Source organism: Cnephaeus nilssonii (assembly GCF_951640355.1).
Source record: "Cnephaeus nilssonii genome assembly, chromosome: 3".
NCBI lineage: Eukaryota > Metazoa > Chordata > Mammalia > Chiroptera > Vespertilionidae > Cnephaeus > Cnephaeus nilssonii.
In genome coordinates, this window is record NC_137074.1 from 21,256,897 (window position 1) to 21,278,222 (window position 21,326).

At 44.0% G+C, this 21,326-nt stretch overlaps 1 protein-coding gene across 1 annotated transcript in view; it reads left to right on the top strand.

The window, feature by feature from the left end:
- Positions 1-14,041: 14,041 nt before the first annotated feature.
- Positions 14,042-21,326, top strand: part of LEKR1 (leucine, glutamate and lysine rich 1) — a gene marked incomplete at its 3' end in the record, with an annotated part of 117,226 nt that continues 109,941 nt past the window's right edge. Inside the window, exons 1-2 of the mRNA XM_079767262.1 lie at positions 14,042-14,155; positions 17,428-17,517. Of these exons, the coding sequence (XP_079623388.1) occupies positions 17,470-17,517 (48 nt within the window). The 5' untranslated portion in view covers positions 14,042-14,155; positions 17,428-17,469. The remainder of the gene's footprint in view (positions 14,156-17,427; positions 17,518-21,326) is intronic.

Here is a 21,326-nt window from a genome sequence, read left to right on the forward strand (position 1 = left end):
TTCCTTTTCCACTAAGCCAAAAACAAAACCACTCTTCAATTGTTACCATATTAGAATGAGAAAGTAGGCTCAGGTACTAATATGACCAGGACACAGAGCTAGTAAATTGCTAAGCTTAGTTCTGAGCACTTTTTAAAGGTGCCTTTGTATCTTATTATTATCTTATTAAGTGATTGGTATTTATAATCAGGTGCAACAACATCTGCTGTGAAGCTAGAAAATTTTCATGTTCCAGATGAGGGCACGCACAAAATATAGAATTCAGAACTTTTTCATTAGAAAAGATAACATTTCTTATTTACATTTGAACAGATTTGCCAAACAAAGCCCAATATGCTAAATCTAAAGTGAACAGTCTCAAAAGGCACAGTGAAAAATACCACGTTAGCTGAGTGATTTCAGCAACTCTATAAACAGACTCAGACCTCCTTTATGGCCTGCTGTTTCAGTTTGGAGTCTAAAAGACTATCTGTCTACTTTGTGTCTGACTTATTTCCCTGTCAGACAGGAACTGGAATTTGAACTTTGCTCTCCAAAAGCCAAAGGCCAACTAATTTAGAAGGAGACTCTCAAAATCAATGGTGGTTTCTTCTAGTTTCATTAGTTCTGTCTAAGGTGATTAAAGGATTTGATTCTCAGATAACCATGATCCTTATTGCTATTTTTACAAATCACATTAATTTCCATACTTAGTTCTGATCACTTGTGGCATTCCTGGGGCAAGTCTGGATCCATGCAGCATTCCAGCCCTGGATGCCTTTTCAAGTTTCCAACAGAATACTGTGCTGGTGAGTGATGATACCTTTGTTATAGTAGCCCCAAGGTGTGGAAGTTGTTTCCTGTAGTATAGACTCAGCCCGACCCTTCCACTTGTTGAAACATCTGCAAATACTTTTTTCATTTCAGAGGCATCTGACCACAACTAGCCTCCCATCTGGATTGCTTCCTTTTTCCTGATTGCTCATGCAAGACATCAATAATCTAGGAAGGCATTTAGCAACAGAGAAACTGGGAGGGCCCATAGATTAGAGTGGAGCACCTGGAGGTTAGTTCTTATGGGTTTTCTCTCATACTCATTCATTAATTGACTCATTCAACCATCATCATGTGTTGGGTGGTACTAGCAATGCAAATAACAACAAGCAGCAGTTTCTGTCCTCAAACAGGAAACCATCTATTGTATGCTGCATTTATCATCTTGGGGATAGGAAATTGTATTAATCAGTTTACAGTAATAAACTACATTTACCAAAAGTCTTCTATGTCTAAAGTTCCACAACTGCTTTAATTATCTTTGGTAGGTATACAGTTTATGGAATATTTTACTTAATCTCTTTGTTGCCCCACCTTGAAGCTGCATAAAATCCAAAGCAATACTCTCTAAAGGCTTTTATAAGTAATAATAAATAATTAAGAAATACCACAGGAATCTTTACTTGTTAAGTGAAATGATCAGTTGTATAGTGCAAAGTACTCATACTCCTTCATAGGTTTCATTTGCTGTATACCTATATATTAAGCTACAAAACTAACTGCTTAACTATTGTTAGAAAGAAACTATATTTAACAGGTGTTAATGCAGTTGGGTCATTTTTATGCTCTTATATGATATCAATTCAAAGTTTTAAAATATATTTACATTTTGCACACATGGGCACATTTCAGTATTGCATTTAAACTCTCATTTTATTATAATCAAATCATACAAAGATCTAATTAACTCTGCCTTAGGAGTTGTTGAGCAATAATTATACCTTCAAAGCACCAAGAGTTTTAAGGTGTATATAGGGTGTGGCTCATGCACCCAGGATTTCAAAACCACATGGTTCTTCAGGTCCTGTTGGGGCTCATCTATTTGCACATTTCCCCTGCAGGAGTTTGGACTAATCAGGTCACTACAGCCTGACACTGCAGTCCCTATCACCCATTGTTTGCAACATGACATAATGTCAACAGACCACGGGGAAGTTAGCAACAGGAAAAGGAAAATGCTTTAATACCCAAGGCCATCCCCAGGATTCAGCAGGACATATATCCCATATCAAATCATCTGGTATCAAATCCTGCAAATGAGCCCGGCCAAAGGATTGAGTCATAGTCTCTGACTTAGCCTGTTCTCTAGTTGCAATGCAATATGGAGGCAAGCTGTTGTGAGTTGACAGTTCTTCCAAGTTTGCTAAAACTGAAAAGGCAAGTTGTTGCTCTATTACTGCTGCTTTTTGCTGCAGAACATTTCACATGGCATCATGCATTGGCTAGTCTTCATCTGTCTAGATATTCATTGGACATCTTGGAAGCTGATAGGAGTTGGTTCACTTATTCCCCATCCCCCAGTGCTCCCTGTCTTACTACTCATAACACAGCAATGCTATTAAATACAACAGGAAAATACATCTCAAGGGGTAGTGGGAGCTAGTTGCCAGAGATGAGAACTTGGAAGAACAAAGAGAGCCACTGAAACCTTGTGGTGTTTTGTTCAAATTAGAAAAAGACACCCCTCCCTCAGCCCTATGTAAAACACATGACAGTAGGTGAAGCGAGGGGCTAGAGTTCAATGCCTACCCACTCCTCTGCCAGGCACTATCATATGTACAGTCAACCAACTGTGCAAGTATATGGAACCCTGGTTAAAACAAACAAATGGGGGCATTTATAGCTTTAAAATGATTGCAGAGGGCACTAAGAAAGATGGCGCCAACTTTAATATGGAGAATGATGAAAACAGACAGTATTGCATGGTTTTCTTATGACTTTTTAAGTAGAAGAAGACTGATTAAGGATGGTAACTACCTTTTGATTCAAGTTAATACCACTTATCGCTGGGTGGTGACTTCTTCTTTCCCTCTCAAGGGATCTCTTGGAAAGACCAGGAACCAAAGATGTATGTAAGGTATTGCTATTCCTAAGGTGATCTGTATTGAAATAGAGACCAAAAACACTGAAACATTAAGCCAGTTTTGTCTATTCACTGCTCCATCCCAGAACAATGCCTGACACACAGTCAGTAAGTCCCTTGAAATGTTGATTGAGCCAAAACCGGTTTGGCTCAGTGGATGGAGCGTCGGCCTGCGGACTGAAAGGTCCCAGGTTGGATTCCGGTCAAGGGCATGCACCTTGGTTGCGAGCACATCCCCAGTAGGGTGTGTGCAGGAGGCAGCTGATCGATGATTCTCTCTCATCGATGTTTCTAACTCTCTATCCCTCTCTCTTCCTCTCTGTAAAAATCAATAAAATATATTTTAAAAAATGTTGATTGAGTAAATCTCTAATCCTAGACTTTCAGTCATTGAGCAATAGGAAATTACAGCAAGAAGGTCTCTTACCTTCAAGATTCTACAAATCAAATGAGGAATCCATCATCAATCAGTTTTCTCTTTGGTACTTCATAGGCCAGAGGTTTCACTTCTCTTATACTAGTAAAATACCATCACCACAGACACTACTCAAATAAGGATTATTTTTACAAACTTCCATTGCACATCATGAACTACTTGTCCACCAACAATTGAAATGTCTATAAGCCAAATATTTTATGAAAGGATACAGCCTCCCACACTGTATTTCAGTACCTGATAGACTACAAACGAAAAAAAAAAATGTGGTGACACAGTTGTATTTAAACATTATTTTACACTTTTGCTATTTTATATATGGTTGTCATAACAGTGATGTATTATTGATAGTGAACGAATAGATCATCTCCCTCCAAAGATCTCAAAAGCACCTGGTGAGTAAGGAGAGGTCCGCCCCACACCTCTGGTGAAGTAGGTATGCTGTCAGCATTATTCCCATTACACTGGGTCACACATGAGTCAGTGGTAGGGCTGGCATTACTCTTGCATGACACTTTCGTTCACAGCTCTAATCCATCGGAGAATAATGGCTACACATTCATTCTTTCCCTCATTCCTCCTTTCATTCAACATATTCATCTGATGTAGTTCGCTAAGCACTTAGGCACAGTCTCTAGTTCCTTACTGAACTCACATCATATAAACATTACAATCTGTAAAAAAATTGATCATAACAATTACTTAAAATTTAGAGCAGAGGTTTTTCTGCACATAATGATTAATCCTAATGGTTTCATACTGACATACCTACCAGTGAGTCACATGTATGCTAAGGAAATGACTGAAATACAAAAAAATTTAAAGATATACTTCTCTCGCCCAACTGGCATGGCTCAGTGGTTGAGCATCGACCTATGAACCAGGAGGTCACTGTTCAATTCCCGGTCAGGGCACATACCCAGGTTGCAGGTTCCATTCCCAGTGGGGGGCATGCAGGAGGCAGCCCATCAATGATTGTTTCTCATCATTGATGTTTCTATCTCTCGCTCCCTCTCCCTTCCTCTCAGAAATAAAAATATATTTGAAAATAGAAAGATAACTTTAAGAAGATATACTTATTTGTTATAGATCTTAATCATGTGTTCATAAAGCTTATTTTTTTCAATGTTTGCCTGGTACAGCTAAATACTTGCGTTTTCTGTGTCTAATTAGAGGTTTCCGCCGCGTATTATAGCTGAGTTCGTACAAGATGTTCAAGACCATGAAAAGATGAATGTAATGGCTTCCTCGTGTCACGGTCTGAATTTTTTTCAGTTCATTTGTTCTTTTCAGTAACCTTACTGTTTGTACCCTCTCTTGCTGCATTCACAATTATCCCTCTTGCCAGACCCTGCCTCCAGACTTCACTGTATAAATTCAATTTCATGCACGTATATGCAAGCCGTGTGCAGCGCCTGTTAAACGAGGCAATAGCAACAAGCTGAAGGCACATTTTAGGACCTCTGAGTTCCATGTTGCAGTGCTTTCTCGACAGTTACCTACTCCTGGGCGCAGTGCAAGACACTGATTCACAGGGGTCATTGTCAGTGTGAGCCTCGCAAACCGGTTTGCTCATAGAATCCACTCCCCGAACTGTGCAAGTCGAATTGTGCACAAATCTTCTCGGGCTCCCCAGCCCTTGAGGCCCCCCCTCCCCCCGCAACCCCCTGCCCTCGCTGCCCCTGGGAAGAGTTCTGATGCTCCCCAAGGCCACTGCCTGGAAGGGCTGGTGCGCCCGCTGCCGCCACCCGGGCCGAGCCGGCACCGGCCCAGGCGGCGGCTGCGTGACAGGAGGCACTTCCCAGCCCGACGCGGCGGTAATGCAGACTGATCTCATCGCCGGGCGTCACGACACGCGCTTCCTCTGCTGCACGCGGCGTAGCGTGAGAGGCGCCGGCGGCCCGGCCCACCCGGAGCTGCGTGCAGCCCGCCCGCCCGCCCTCCGGGCCCGCAGAGCAGAAGCCGGTTCAGCCGTCCTTTAGCTGGCCCCGGACGTCAAACACGAATCTAATCCCCCCACCCCCCAGCGAGCGGTGGCCTTCGCACCATTCAGCCCCCGCGGGCCCTGCCCCTCACCGCCCCCCCGAAGCACAGCTGCCACCGCACCCGGAGTTCAGGAGAAGGCGCCGGGTCGCGGGGGTCAGTCGCCTGGCAACGCAGCTCGGCTGCTGTGCACCCGATTCCCGGCAGCCGCCCCACCCCCACCCCCACCCCTACCCCCGGCGGGGCGCTGTGGGGGATCTCTTCCCGGGTGTCCCTACCCCGGGCGGACCGCCCGCGCCCCCTCCTGCGCAAAAGGGCGGGGCGCGAGGCTGCCACGCTGCTGCGGCCGCCCGGCCTGGGACCCCCCGACGGAGCGATCGGGCACGGCGGGCGCCAGAGCCGCCAAGGGCGCTGAGTGGGGTCCCCAGGGCGAGACCGATTCCTCGCCCGCGTCTCCCCGCCCCCGTACCCCCACCCCCCAGCCCCCAGCTCCTTCCCCAGAGGTGTCTGCTTTGCAGCAGCGGAGGTGGAAACTTTTTGGCATCAAGTTGGGGGCATCGCCCTCTTGGGCTGAAGTTGGCTGGGGACGCGGCGCGCGGGGGGTGGGGACGAGCAGAGTCTGGGATCCTGGCAGGATTAGGCGGCCGGGTCGGCACGCGAGGCGGTTCCGGCCCCCGGGGGAGCCCGGGCGCGCACGGAAGCCGGGAGAGCAGGCGGCGGGGGCGGGGTCTCGGGGTTGCGTGACCTGCCTGCCGGGCGGCCGCACGCACTTCGTGCCCGGGGCCGCCCTCGCCGCCCTGGCTGCCGCGGGGCGGGAGGCGCAGGTGCTGGCGGGCGGCGCCGGTTTCCACTTTTACAACCTGGCGGGGCGGGGAGTCACGCTATATTTCTGGGACAGGGAGTGAGTTCCCCGGGGAGGACACAGCGTCTCCTTGTTCTCAGGACGTGGGTAACGCTCGGTAATAGAACCCGCTCCGACGGGAGGTGTGAAACGCGCCGGGAAGCAGAGCTGCTCGATCCGTAAGCCGTCCCGCCGGGGGAGCGCTCCCGGGCCAGCTGGGCGCTCCGCGCGGCGCACAGGTGCGGCCGGGGTGGCAAGCTCACACGCAAAGGAACCCGAGCGAAGACGGCCGGCTTCGGGGCACGCAAGTTTTGTCTGCTCTGCACGAAGCTCATTAATAACAGTCATGGCTGCGTGCGTGCTGTCATGCCTCCCAGGGTGTTTTATTTTAAAAGCGGAGGTGCCTCAGTTCTCTGGCTCACTAACTGGAGAGGACCTCCCTTAAGTGGCGACGCAGGAGTCCCAAGGGCATTAAGAAAAGAAAGAAAAAAGTTACAGATGTTATGTATAAAGTGTCAGACTCCAAGTTCCTTCACAAGATCCCATAAACAAAATATGTACTTTGCTCAGACACATTATTTATAGAATTCAAATGTTTGGAGATTTGTTGATAAATCCAGTTTGGAGGGCGAGACAAAAATATTAACACCAAGACAGATTAGTAATACAAAACCACTCCAGTCAACTGAAAGCTGGAAAAAGTCCACATTAGCTTATTTTCTATTTAAACTTTGATTTGGTGGATCTATGCTCTTATTTCCCTATTACTACCCATAAGCCTATAATGCCTAGCTACACACACACACACACACACACACACACAGGCACAATTTATTACACAAGTAGCACACCATTATTGAAGAGGGGGATTCTCTGGGGTTAGGATATCTACTGTACACTGTAACATACACGTTCGCCTCCCAGTTTACGTGGAAAGAGAGAGCAAGATTTCGCTGTTTAATTGTAAAATGTTTTCCCGGCTAACGCTGATTCTCACTTAAGTTTATATAGCAATGTTGGTCTAGCACTCTTTCCTTCTGGAACAGAACTGTCCCTCTTCTTCAGATTCTGCCCCTATTTTTCTAGACATGTAATTAGAAAGGGAGGCGTCCTCATGTGTGGCCTTGCCTCCCTGGTTCCCACAACTGGTCAGGAGGCATGTGTCTGACTCCTTCTGGCTTCCGGGATTTGGTCAAGGAGCTGATGTATTACCCAAGACGTGCCAGCCATTTCCTGACCTTTTTCTAACTGTAGGTTGGGAGTAAACAGAAGCCTCCTCTCTTTCTCTTGGTGGCACAACTGGACTGCCGGCCGCCACTGACTTGCCATGTGCAGAGACTGTAGAAGAGACCAACTTTCATACAGTGATAGATTCAAGGGGCTGAGACTCTCTGTGACTTTTTAGAGTTCCAGAATTCATATGTGACATTCTCAAAGCAGTCCAGTTTCCTGCTTTCTTGAAGCTTGATTATTCAGCATTTTAAAAAAATATGTATTTTATTGATTTTTTACAGAGAGGAAGGGAGAGGGAGAGTTAGAAACATCGATGAGAGAGAAACACCGATCAGCTGCCTCCTGCACACTCCCTACTGGGGATGTGCCCGCAACCAAGGTACATGCCCTTGACCGGAATCAAACCTGGGATCTTTTGGTCCGCAGGCCGATGCTCTATGCACTGAGCCAAACTGGTTAGGGCTTATTCAGCATTTCCGTTGGTTCTGTGAGGTACTCTGGTATCCTAATAAAATATACATTGATAGAAATAATTAACAAAATGTATATTTATAATGCTATTTGGAATACACTTTATAATTATGTCCTTTTTAACTTGCTTTTTCCACAGAAAAATCTACTTGGGACATTCATCATCATTTTTAATAGCTGTACATCTTGTTGTTTGATAAACCAATTTATTTTACATTTTGGTATTTCCAGCTTTTAAACATTATAAACAAGACTGTGATGAACACTAATAAGAAAGAACTTTTCCAGAAGCTTCCAGCAACCTTCTCTTGGAGGTTTGGTCAGAATTGGGTTATAAGCCCATTCCATTTAAATCACCAGTAAAGGGCCAGGGCAGAGGGTTCGACTAATCTGAGTTCATTTCTGGAGTTGAGCTAATTTACATGTGCTTATAGGGTAGAGAGTGGAAATTTGTTCAATAATCATATTCTTAGGGCCAAAAAGAATTCACTACACAAGTCATTACTGCACAGATGACAATACATATGAACTCTTAGAAATGCTATTTAAACATTTTGACCTTCATTTTAGTAGGTCCTCAAGTTTACACTGCACACAAAATGGATTCAAGAATATAAAGAGTATAAACCAAAAAATAGTATTTTGTGATCAGAGCCCATCCAGACCAATTACTTGGATTTCAAAATACACAAAGTAGCTTTGTACAGAGATCCAAAACTTTAAATGTCGATTAGCAGTTAAAAAACACACACCAGTATTAGGAAAGAAAATCCAATCTGCGTCTTGGTGGGAAACATGTGTTGGGGTAAGTGCAACAAAGCAAGTGGTTACCTGTAGTTGACCCCTTTTTTGAAAACTGGAAGCTGTTTTTGAAAAGTCATGAAGAAAGTAAGTCTAAGACAACGTTAAGTTTCCAGAATTAGATACGTTTTGGGTATTTACATATGTTACTAATCCACAGTAGGCTGATGCCCTGTGGGTACTGGCTGGCTGGCAGAGTCCACTAATACAATACACGAGGCCCATGTGCTTCTGCTTACTCTCACATTCAGTCCAAGTACACTTCAGTGCGCATGGGTTGGACCACGCCCTTGGCCACTTCAACCTTTTGGGGGGAAATAAGCAGTAAGTAGGATCTGACTGAGTTATGTATGTTTGGGAGTATTCTCAATAGGTAAGACATGTATGAAGTACCTGGCAGATAGAATGAGCCCAATAAATGTTAGTTTTTTAAAAATTATGTACTTGCATTGGATGGAACCCAGAAGTAGCAATGGAAGCTGTGATTGCCACCCTGGAAGGCCTGCTTACAACCCTTTTGTTCAAACTTTTGATGGGACAGCACTCTGTTCTGGCTCACGGGATAAAAATAAAGTGAGCTAACTGTAGTTTTGCTATGCTCCCTTTGTACAATTCTGGGCTCGTTTTGAAATTAGCAATCTTGGGTAGATTTTCCTAGTATTTTTATCAGACTTGCAGATAAAGTGCCTATTCCCTCACATGCTTTTCATCAGGGAAGGGGGAGAGGAGAGGAGGGAGTATACCATGAATTAAAATGAATGAGATGAATGACCATGCCCTGCGGGATAAATATCTTAGGTAAATTCATAACAGAAACAAAAGTATAGACACTGTATTAACGTTTTAATATTAAAACACAAAGGTCTGTAGATCACGTGGAAAGCCCTAGTTTAGTCATTTTACAGACTCTGTTCCCCAAACTAGGGGATATTTTTTTCAGAGGTCATTGACCCACACAAGAAATTAATAAAGGGTCACAGAAGAGATTAAATGTAACTTAGTTCTCGCTGGATTATTTTTAAAGGTCACAGTAAAAAATGAAACTGCCGATTTAAAATTTAAGAACAGGATAATAAAAAAATTTAAGAACAGGATAAAACAAAACTTTATTCAATATATCCAATGATGGGAATATTTTAAATTCTACTTCAGTCAATATGGCCAATAATGTGGTGAGAGAAAGAAGTGGAAAGAGAAAAAGGGTAGGGAAAGAAACCTTGACAGACAGAGGGAGAAACCAACACCAACCGAGAGCCAAGAAAAACACACATCAACACCGGCGAGAAGCTTATTGGATTACTTTTTTAATAAACCTATTTTGTAACACTCTGTCACACTCTTCGTCTGTGTTGTGATCTTTTAACTACCATTCTTCACCAAAGGCTATTCTTCACAATTTATCAACTTCATCCTTGAAATTCTTATAGTGCTTACAACTGTTCAACAGAACTTTCTTTGATGATAAAAAGTCCTACATATATGTGCTGTCTTGCGCAGTAGCAACTTATAATTACTGAAGATTGAAATATGGCTACTGCAAAAAGGAATGTAAGTTTTTATTGTACTTCATTTAAATTAAATAATCACATGGGGCTATCTTATTGGACAGTGCAGGTCTAAGGGACATTTACAATGGAAGGAAAATTGGTCTCAAGGCCAATAAGCAGGCTGTACTTGACCACTTCATTGGCTGTCCTCTGTCTTCCTAATCCTTTGTTCAGTCCTCTGTACTTTTCTCTCCCAGATGAAGAAATATGCTCTCTTTGAGTGTAAAGAATGTTCTCTTTCTGTATAAACAGAAAGTTGCTGGTAGGCATTGGGGCAAAAATAACAGTCAGGTTAAAGTGTACAGGGTACATACATCTATTTCCAAGAGTTTAATTTTTTTCCTTTTTATATCTTTATTGTTGATAGTATTACATGTTATTTCCAAGACTTTTAGTGCTTTGAGGAACAAGGCTTTTGGAAGTGTTCAGGACGTCATGCTGTCATTTTCATTAATAACAGCTATCAATCAGCAGTCTGACTCCTGTTCCAGCAATGTTCTGCAACATTTGATCATTTCTCTCAATCTACTTTCTAATGAATTTTCTTTGTATTCATTCAGCCTTACTTCATTCAGTAGTGACAAGCCTCTCTCCCTGTTAGCGAGTAGTGGATATTTTGTTTCTTGGAAGAGCTGCATTTTGGACCTCATATAACCTTCAAAACGGAGAGATCTGGATATGAATGAGTCACCTGCAAATCATACCAATGTCTTCTTGTCTGTCAGTCAGTTAGTCAGTCCCTGAGCTTCACCTATCCTGGTAGGTAGTGCTTGTTGCATAGTGGGCTATCAACAAATACCTGCTTTATGAATGAAGGAAAGAAAGTCAGACACATGTATGGCTGGGCAGTCTTTTAAAAAGAAATAAGTTGCCGAAACCGGTTTGGCTCAGTGGATAGAGCGTCGGCCTGCGGACTCAAGGGTCCCAGGTTCGATTCCGGTCAAGGGCATGTACCTTGGTTGCGGGCACATCCCCAGTAGGGGGTGTGCAAGAGGCAGCTGATCGATGTTTCTCTCTCATCGATGTTTCTAACTCTCTATCCCTCTCTCTTCCTCTCTGTAAAAAGTCAATAAAATTAAAAAAAATTAAAAAAAATAAATAAAAAGAAATAAGTTGTGGACTTAAAAGAATGTATTGTTGAAGGAGAAACCAAGATGGCGGCATAGGTAAACACCTAAACTGCTGCCTCGCACAATTTCAAAACTAAAACTAAAAGACAAAACGGACATCATCCAGAACCACAGGAAAGCTGGCTGAGTGGAAATTCTACAACTAGAAGGAAAGAGAAAAGCACACTGAGACTCAGAGGAGCTACAGGAGGTAGAGGTACTAAGACGCGCATGCAGAGAGGACTGGCAACTGAGTGGCTGGCTTTCTCAAGTGGGAGGGAGACAAAAGCTCCCGACTGCGCTGAACTCCAGTTCCGGGTGAGACTCTGGGGACCCAGACTCATACAGGGAGAAACTGGAATGTCTGGCAGCAGGCGGAACTCGAGGGTGGCTTTCTCTCAGAGGTGCTTGCAGCGATTACCACGGGACACTAAGACACAGGGGCCTCTTAGGGCAGGGCGGACGCGGAAACCAATGCTGTCTGCTCTGCCCTGAGACTCTGCCCCATCCAAGCTGAGCACAGAGGCTTTTGCAAGTCTTGTCTCATAAGGGTGTCTCCAGCACAGAAGTTCTCCCAGCGTAGACACAACTGATCTTCACAGCCAATTGGCCTGGAGGTTAATTCCTCCCAGTGATACCAACAATAATCAAGGCTTAACTACAACAAGACTGCACACAGCCCACAAAGGGGTGCACCAAGAGTGTCCACCTCAGGTAACTGGGGAAGCTGAGCCACTGGGCCCTATAGGACACCTAGCACACAAAGCCACTCTATCAACTCAGGGAAGCAGCCAAAATGCGAAGACAAAGAAACAGATCACAAATGAAAGAAATGGAGGAAAGCAAACGACTGGATATAGAGTTCAAAACCACGGTTATAAGGTTTTTCAAGAATTTTCTAGAAAAGGCCGATAAATTTAGCGAGACCCTCGAGGATATGAAAAAGGATCAACTAGAAATTAAGCATACACTGACTGAAATAAAAAATACAGAGATCTAACAGCAGACTAGAGGATCGCAAGAATCAAGTCAAAGATTTGAAATACAAAGAAGCAAAAAACACCCACTGGAAAAGCAAAAAGCAAAAAGAATCCAAAAATATGAAGATAATGTAAGGAGCCTCTGGGACAACTTCAAGTGTACCAACATCCGAATTATGGGGGTGCCAGAAGAAGAGAAAGAGCAAGATACTGAAAACCTATTTGAAGAAATAATGACTGAAAACTTCCCCCACCTGGTGAAAGAAATAGACTTACAAGTCCAGGAAGCGCAGAGAAGCCCAAACAAAAGGAATCCAAAGAGGACCACACCAAGACACATCATAATTAAAATGCCAAGAGCAAAAGACAAAGAGAGAATATTAAAAGCAACAAGAGAAAAACAGTTAGTTACCTACAAGGGAGCACCCATACGACTGTCAGCTGATTTCTCAACAGAAACTATGCAGGCCAGAAGGGAGTGGCAAGAAATATTCAAAGTGATGAATAGCAAGAACCTACAACCAAAATTATTCTACCCAGCAAAGCTATCATTCAGAATTGAAGGGCAGATAAAGAGCTTCACAGATAAGAAAAAGCTAAAGGAGTTCATCACTGCTAAACCAGTATTATATGAAATGCTGAAAGGTATTCTTTAAGAAGAGGAAGAAGAAGAAAAAGGTAAAGATAAAAATTATGAACAACAAATACATATCTATCAACAAGTGAATCTAAAAATCAAGTGAATAAAAACTGATGAACAGAATAAACTGGTGAATAGAATCAGGGGCATAGAAAGGGAATGGACTGACAATTCTCAGGGGGAAAGGGGTGCGGGGGGGGTGCGGGAAGAGACTGGACAAAAATCGTACACCTATGGATGAGGACAGTGGGGTGGGGGGTAAGGGCAGAGGGTGGGGTGGGAACTAGGTGGAGGGTAGCTATGGGGGAAAAAAGAGGAACAATTGTAGTAATCTGAACAATAAAGATTTATTAAATTAAAAAATATGAACAACAACAAAAAGAATGTATTGTTGAAAGTATTACAGATGTCCCTTCCTCTTTTTCCTCATTGACTCCCTCCATCCTGCCCCCACCCCCCACCCCCAGGCCTTCACCAAATTATTGTCTGCGTCCATGGGCTATGCATTTTTGCCTGTAAGTTCCCCCAAGATAGCGTTAGAGCTGAACCTTTCATTTCGACTACTCTTGGACTAGGACAGTGGTCGGCAAACTCATTAGTCAACAGAGCCAAATATCAACAGGACAACGATTGAAATTTCTTTTGAGAGCCAAATTTTTTAAACTTAAACTTCTTCTAACGCCACTTCTTCAAAATAGACTCGCCCAGGCCGTGGTATTTTGTGGAAGAGTCACACTCAAGGGGCCAAAGAGCCGCATGTGGCTCGCGCAGTTGGCGGACCACGGGACTAGGATGAAAATTTTACCAACGTCTTCTCAGCTGCAATCGGAGACCAGAGAGTCCCCTGCACACCCTTGACCTCTACGGGCATCGCTCCCCTTTCCGCTCAAGAACAGGAACTGCCGCGTCCCCCACGCGGGCCCCAGGACCAGGGTCAGAGGCACACACACCGAGGCTCCCAACCCAGGAGGCAGAGCTGGGCCCGCTCCCTGCGACCCACGGTCCCCGCCGACCCCAGCCCCCTCCCCGCCGTCCTGCCTCGCACGCACTCAGCGTCAGAGGAGCCATCGGCCCCGATCCCAACGCGAGCTTCCCGCTGGCGCCCGGGGCCTCGCGTGGGCCGTGACGCCACCGCGCCCTGACGTCACGTCGACGTGCAGCGCGGTCTCCCGGGAGACTGGGGAAGCCGTTTCGCACCCAGCGGCGTCCAGGTCTTAGGTGAGAGACGGCGAATGGCTTCCTGAGCCGCGGGGGCACCCGGTTCCCCGGGACGCAGTTCCGGCGCGGAGGCGTGCCGGCACCGGGAGAGGGCCGGAAAGCGGGGCGCGGCGCCCCCTGGCTGGTCCCCGCGAGCCCGCCCGCCTGGCCCGGCATCCACTCCCCCCCCCGCAGTGCGCGGCCGGGCCTCCGCGCCGCGCCTCCCGCCTCCTCTTCCTGCCGCGGCAGGTCCCGCGGGAACGGGGTTAGACAGGGACACATTTCACCAGCCTCCCAGCAGCTGGGCCGGCCTCGGAGTTGGTCTTTGTTTGGAAAAGTCCGCCGCTCAGCAAAGTCTTAGGACAGCTCCCGCTTCCCCTGACCCTGACCTGCTCCTTTTGGGTGACTCACGCCGGGGGGATAGTTCTTGACGAACGGGCCTGAAAACGGGCCGGGAGCTAACGGCCCCTCGTGAGCCTGGCGTGGGGGAGGGAATCGGAAGTGAACAGTCAAGAACATTTCTGTGTTTTTGACGTTTTCCTCCTGACCCTGTGAGAGAGAGAGCAGTGTCAGAAACACCTTACAAAGCTGCTGCCAGTTACCGCCGCCGCACCTCTTGCCAAAGGGCAGCCTACCCGAGTTTCAAGTGAAAGAATAAAAGGGGCTCATTGGATAAAACATGCAAAGTAATGTAAAGGAAAATTAAAATTAACAAATTTCCCTGTGGCCCCAAAGGGAAAGAGACCTTTCCCCTCCCTAGGTTGAGAAACTTCTTATTTGTGAATGCTCCCTCTATTCCGTTAATAGGTATGCAAAGCTTTTAAAGACCCATATTGTTTTCCTTGAGGACCAGGGAGCCATTTCTTTAAAATGTAAATATCAAGGAAATTAACTCCCCTATTTCCATATCTCCTAGAGTTTTAGTTTAGGTGCCTTCTAGCAACCCACCTACTTTGTCAGAGAGATTTGCATTCCTTAGAACAGACGCAATTAGCTAGACTAGATGGCTACTTGGATTACCAGGTGATTTAAAATGAACTATTAGAGAGTGTATATAGCAAGCTGTATTGAGGACAAGTTACCATTTATCTTGAGAACATGCGTGTAATGGATTGTATCTGCCTGGTTGTATAAAGAGTGGGATTTCTTTCTGTCTCTGTAATCTCATTAGCAGATTGATTGTGATGTGCCTCACAGTCTGGTTAAATGCATATTCAATAATGAAATTATTATCTTTCTGCTACAGAGAGATTTTCTGGGTTAGCAGAATATTTTTAATTTTTCCTCAATAATCAGAACCGGCCACTTCTCCTTTGGTATAATAAGACCACAAAGTTGGGATAGATTTACAAACAATCAAGGTTCTAAATCAAAACTGCCTTGTTTACACTGTCACTAGATCCATGCTCTCAAATAATTTTGTGGGTGGAATTTTAAAAGGAGATTTAGTTGGTAATTTAGGAGAAATTCTCCCAATAGAGTTTAATTAAGCTGATGCCATCTTATTTTTCTATTGGTGAGTCCATTGTAAAATGGCAGAAATGAGAATAATGAGCCTTTTGTGAATAATGAGCGCTTGCCACATCACGGTTACAGTCTGCCAAACATCACATTATTATGTACTTGGTCATGTGGGCCAATGTTAACTATGTCAGTTAACTTTACCTCATAGTCAGTTGCAGTTAACTTTACCAAACACACACACACACACACACACTATATTTATATGGGAAGACAGATCATTAATTATTTGCTGTAAACAGCAGCTCATTAAAACAAGGGATTTTATGCTAATAGGCTAGGGAGGGAATCCTCTCTTCTACCAATGGTTGCATAATTAAAAAAAAAATACTGCCACTATAAGAATTTTTGTCATATACAATTTACATGCTACCTTGGCAAGGCTGGAGTTGCTATCTCAGACTTCTAGGCCTCTCCTGTCAAAATCTTACCCTGACCAAAAGCAAACAACCTCAGGAAGCCTTCACTAATACTCCACTCCTAGATTGTTCTTTGTCTACAACTGTTGGCCCTTAGGCCTTGTTCCCTGCTGTGGAATTGGGCCTATATCATTTTACTCTGCTGCCACCCTTACTCCTTGGGTATATATAAACATCTCTCACTCATGAAGTTGGACTGTCTATTCTTCCTCCATATTTGAGAAAGATTAAAAACACACACACAAAATCCAAATGCTCCTCCATTCTGTGTGGTTTTATGAAAGTAGTGATAGAGTGTTATATAGAACGAGAGGCCCAGTGCACGAAATTCATTCACGGGTGGGGTTCCTAGGCCTGGCTGGCAATCAGGACCTATTGGGAACATCTCACCCAGTCCCGATCTGGATGGGCCAGCCAGGGCCTGCTGGCTGTCGGCCAGGGCTTGGGGGCCTGCCGGCTGCTGGATCGGGGGAGGGACCGCGGGAGGTTTGCTGGCTGGGGGGAGACCATGGGAGGTTGGCTGGCTGTGGGAGCGCACTGACCACCAGGGGGCAGCTCCTGCATTGAGCGTCTGCCCCCTGGTGGTCAGTGTACATCATAGCGACTGGTTGACCGGTCATTCCAGTTGTTCGGTCATAACGGTCGCTTAGGCTTTTATATATAGATATATATTATTTTATTATAAAATAAAAGTCTATTAAAAGTAAAATACCTACATAAAAATAATAAAAATGTTCATTTTTAGTTAAATTTGGCACTTGGCTTCTCATACTTTGATGTTTCTTCTGTTCAGGGCCTGCATATCATATTTAATCGGATAATATATATTTTTAAACTACATTCATGTCACAGTTGCTTTTCTTGTCTGCCAAACTAAAATACCATATTTACACATTTTTCTAGTAGCTTTTCAGAAAAAAAAAACCTTAAAAAAACCCAACCTTGAAATAAATGGTTACATTTAAAATTTTATGATCCTTATTTTGTATTTTCAAAGCAAATAATTAGTATTAAACCACCACAGAAATTACAATTAGACTATTAATTTCTTTTTTTTTGTTAAGTGTGTATACATTAAAAATGTTTTTTAATTCTTTATTGTGGAAAGTATTGCATATGTCTCTAAAGAAAAAATATTTGCAGCTACTATCAGCAGTCTCTGTAGGTCCTTCCTGTTCTATTGGCCTAATAACTAACTGAGAAAACCCCACTTGTACTGTTTAACACTGATGAAATAAACATCTCTTTAAACAGTTATCACCATTCTTCTTCCAACATTACCAAGAATTGATATCTCTTAATTTGAAATTTTTTACATTATTCAATTCTGACCATTGCCATCAATATTTTTAGGTTATTTTACTTCAGAGCTCCTTCAGTATATTTTGGGAAATTATGGATCGTCACGTTCCCATGCACGCATTACCTGAAGAAATCCAAAAGGTATGACATTATATTGTGTTATTACAAAATAACACTGGAAACATGTTAGCAGGTAGATAATTCTAAAACTTGGGGAAGTGAATTCAGAGGTTCTGTATTTATTTTGGTCAGGGCATCTGTAATGAATTGATGAAGTGGGGAAGGGAATAATCCTAATGGTCAGAATTGTGGAATTCAATTCAGTGCAGTATTTGACCTGTGAACAAAGGCAGATATACAATTCCAGCACAGTATTTGACCAGGTGTTTGTGGAGCCTGGTAGTATATTTAGGTATTTTCTAGCAGCTTTGCAGAAAAAAAGGTTTTTAAAAAAAACAAACTGAAATTAATGTGTCTGTTTAAAATTTTAAGTGATCCTTAGTTTGTATTTGCAAAACAAATAACTAGTAGTAAACCACCACAAAAATTATAGTTAGCTTGTAGTTTTTTATGATGCTAAGTTTTGAAGTCTCTCTCTATAAGGGTCCATTTCAGTTTCACCTTAAATCTTGCACGAGGTACTGTTTTAAGCCTTTTCATATATATCAGTTCATTTAATCTAGTTAACAAGTTTTCTTCAGAGTTTTTTGCTCTTCTCCCTGTTAGTTCATATCTGTCCTCAGGTAAATTCATTACTCCTATATTTAGTTTAGCATTGCATATATTATTAACAGTATAATTTTAAAAATAGCTTTTTGAAACTGATCGACAAAATGTGAATTAAATCTCAGACCTTAGCTATCATTAATTATTCAGGTTTTTTAGTAAATCTGCAGTCAACTCTTAAGCACCAGTCTGTTACTTTTTAATTGAAAAATTGCAGTCAGCTCTCAGATATGCTTTTATCCTTTGTTCATGTTGCTTTGGGCTTCCTGTTACCATTGATTTAACTTGATGCTTACTGTTACTGCATGTTCTTCAGAGTCATGTAAACTGCAGCCTTGCAGGAACTGGAAGGGAAGTCCAATTACCAGAAAAAACCTTTTCAACCACTGCATTTAATTTGCTTCACCGTTTAAGTTAGATGTAAGAGATGGAAAGCACAAAGAGAGCTCAGCTATTCTATGCTTACCTGAGAAATGGTGCTTTTATGTATTTGTAGACATGGAATGTCCCTCCTCTCTCCCTCAACTGAATTCCTCCCGTATACTACCCTGTGTGGTAAAGATGAAAAGAAAACAAAACCATCTGCAAGAAACAATTCCCATACTTCAGATTCCAGTCATCTGTCAGGAAGAGGATATGTAATGAGATGAAAAAAACAACTCTAAAAGACAGTGTATAATTTTAATGTCATATAAGATAGTAGCTTTTTTGAGAAAGGAGGAGGTAGGGACAGGAATCCCCAAGTATTGGAATAGTCAAGGGAGGAGCTTTATGCAGGAAGTAGAACTGGGATTGGTCCTTGAAGGCAGAGTATTGCTATAGACAGATAGGCTATAGAGCATGCTAGGCTAAGGGAACAGCTTACTGATGAGAAAAAGCTGGCCAAGTTAGAGAATGTTAACAATTTAAATATTTTGAATATATGAAAAAGTATGTATTTATTTTGGCAAGGTTTTTATGAGAGTTGTAGAATGTTTTTTCTTATGTTTAAGGTACTTTATAAGTAAACTAGAAGTCCGGTGCATGAAATTCGTGCACGGGGGGGCAGGGGTTGTCCCCTAAGCCCAGCCTGCACCCTCCCCAATCCGGGACCCCTCGGGGGATGTCTGACTGCTGGTTTAGGCCCGAACCGTCAGTCGGACATCCCTCTCACAATCTGGGACCACTGGCTTCTAACTGCTCACCTGCCTGCCTGCCTGACCACCCCTAACTGCCTCTGCCTGCAGACCTGATCACCCCCAACTGCCCCTGCCAGCCTGGTTGCCCCTCACTGTCCCCCTCTACTGGCCTGGTTGCCCCTCACTGCCCCCCCTCTGCCGGCCTGGTGGCCCCGCACTGCCCCCCCTGCCAGCCTGGTCGCCCCCAACTGCCCCCCCTGCCGGCCTGGTTGCCCCTCACTGCCAGCCTGGTCACCCCCAACTGCCCCTCGCCCCCGCCAGCCTGGTCGCCCCATGTAGCTTGCTGTTCAGTCGTTTGGTCATCCCTCAGTAACCCCCCCTGGCCTTGTCAACCCATGCAGCCTGCTGTTTGGTCGTTACTGTGAGGGCGTCCTGACATATTTGCATATTATCCTTTTATTAGTATAGATTGTTTAAAGATGCTGAAACCAAGCATTTCATAAATCTGCAGTTATATTCTCAAAGCAGGAATGGCAAGCAGCTATCCATGCAGAGAAGAGGTGAGTCCAGGAGAAGCACAGCTGCCTAAGGCCCTGGACTAGTGTTCTGATTATACCTTTGTTTTGCTGAATGTTTAGAATATAAAGTGCAGCTTTGCATTTTTTCAGATCTAAGTTAGCTACATTTCTACAACAAATATTCACCCAGTGCCTATATATGCCAGGCATTGTTCTGGGTACTTGATTATACAACAACCAAAATGTGTACATGCACCGCACAGCCCCTTAAAGCACCGTCTAAGAATAAGTTATTTGTTTTCCATAACTTCTTAACTATGTTTGATTTATTTAGATTGCCCATAATGTACTTGTTAAATTGCCTAGTGATCAGGCAGTATATCTATGTAGTCAGCTTGCATACTTCATTCTATACAGAATCATGTTAAATAGATACAGGGTGGAGCAAAAGTAGGTTTACAATTGTTCATATGGAAAATAATACAAAAATCTATACTAATAAAAGGGTAATATGCTAATTAGACCAGGTTGACTGGACATCTTCCGGACGTCCGACTTTCTTCTGGACAGTTAGGGGGCAACCAGGCCGGCAGGGGGGCAGTTAGGGGAAGACCAGGCCAGCAGGGGGCAGTTAGGGGGCAACCAGGCCGGCAGGGGGGCAGTTAGAGGGTGACCAGGTCGACGGGGCAGTTAGGGGGTGACCTGGCCAGCAGGGGGTAAGTTAGGGGACAACCAGACTGGCGGGGGACCAGGTAGGGGGCGACCAGGCTGGCAGGGGACCAGTTAGGGGGCAATCAAGCCAGCAAGCAGAGGCAGTTAGGGGCAATCAGGCAGGCAGGTAGAGTGGTTAGGGATGATCAAGCAGGCAGATAGAGTGGTTAGGGGTGATCAGGCAGGCAGGTGAGTGGAGCCATCGGTCCTAGATTGCGAGAGGGATGTCCGACTGCCGGCAGTTGGACATCCCCCGAGTGGTCCCGGATTGGAGAGGGTGCAGGCTGGGCTGAGGGACCTTTCTCCCTCCCCTCCCCCCCATGTACGAATTTTGTGCACCGGGTCTCTAGTTAATAAATAATACAAGAATAAACTCTGTTTTCTGTACTCACAGCTGTAAACCTACTTTTGCCCACCCTGCATATAGTGTATAGGGTAATAGGAATACTTTGGATCAGAATTATTTACTAATACTTCATTATTAAAATGAAGAAAACAAATATATATATTCATTGTGGCTTGGAAATTGTGCTCCATTTCTTTATTGGGTAAAAAAGAACATGAGGTGGGTGGATCAGTGCCCCTACCTTGTTCTTCTGTTAACTTTTTTTGTGTTAGTTTTTATGCTGGTTCTTCTTTCTAGAGAAACCTTTGCTGTGTTTTTTTTTTCCTTCTTCTTCTTTTCTTTGGTCATGCAATGAAGGAAGGTTAGTATAGAAATCAGGGGAGAGAAGGTGAGGGGAGCCCTTCCTCTTTATTTCTTTCCATATTTTTGCTATGTGATTGGAAATAGGATGATTGATAACTTACATGAAAGGTACTTAACAAAAGACATGAAAATGATGCACTGCACTGTGCTATTACTAGTAAAATTGGT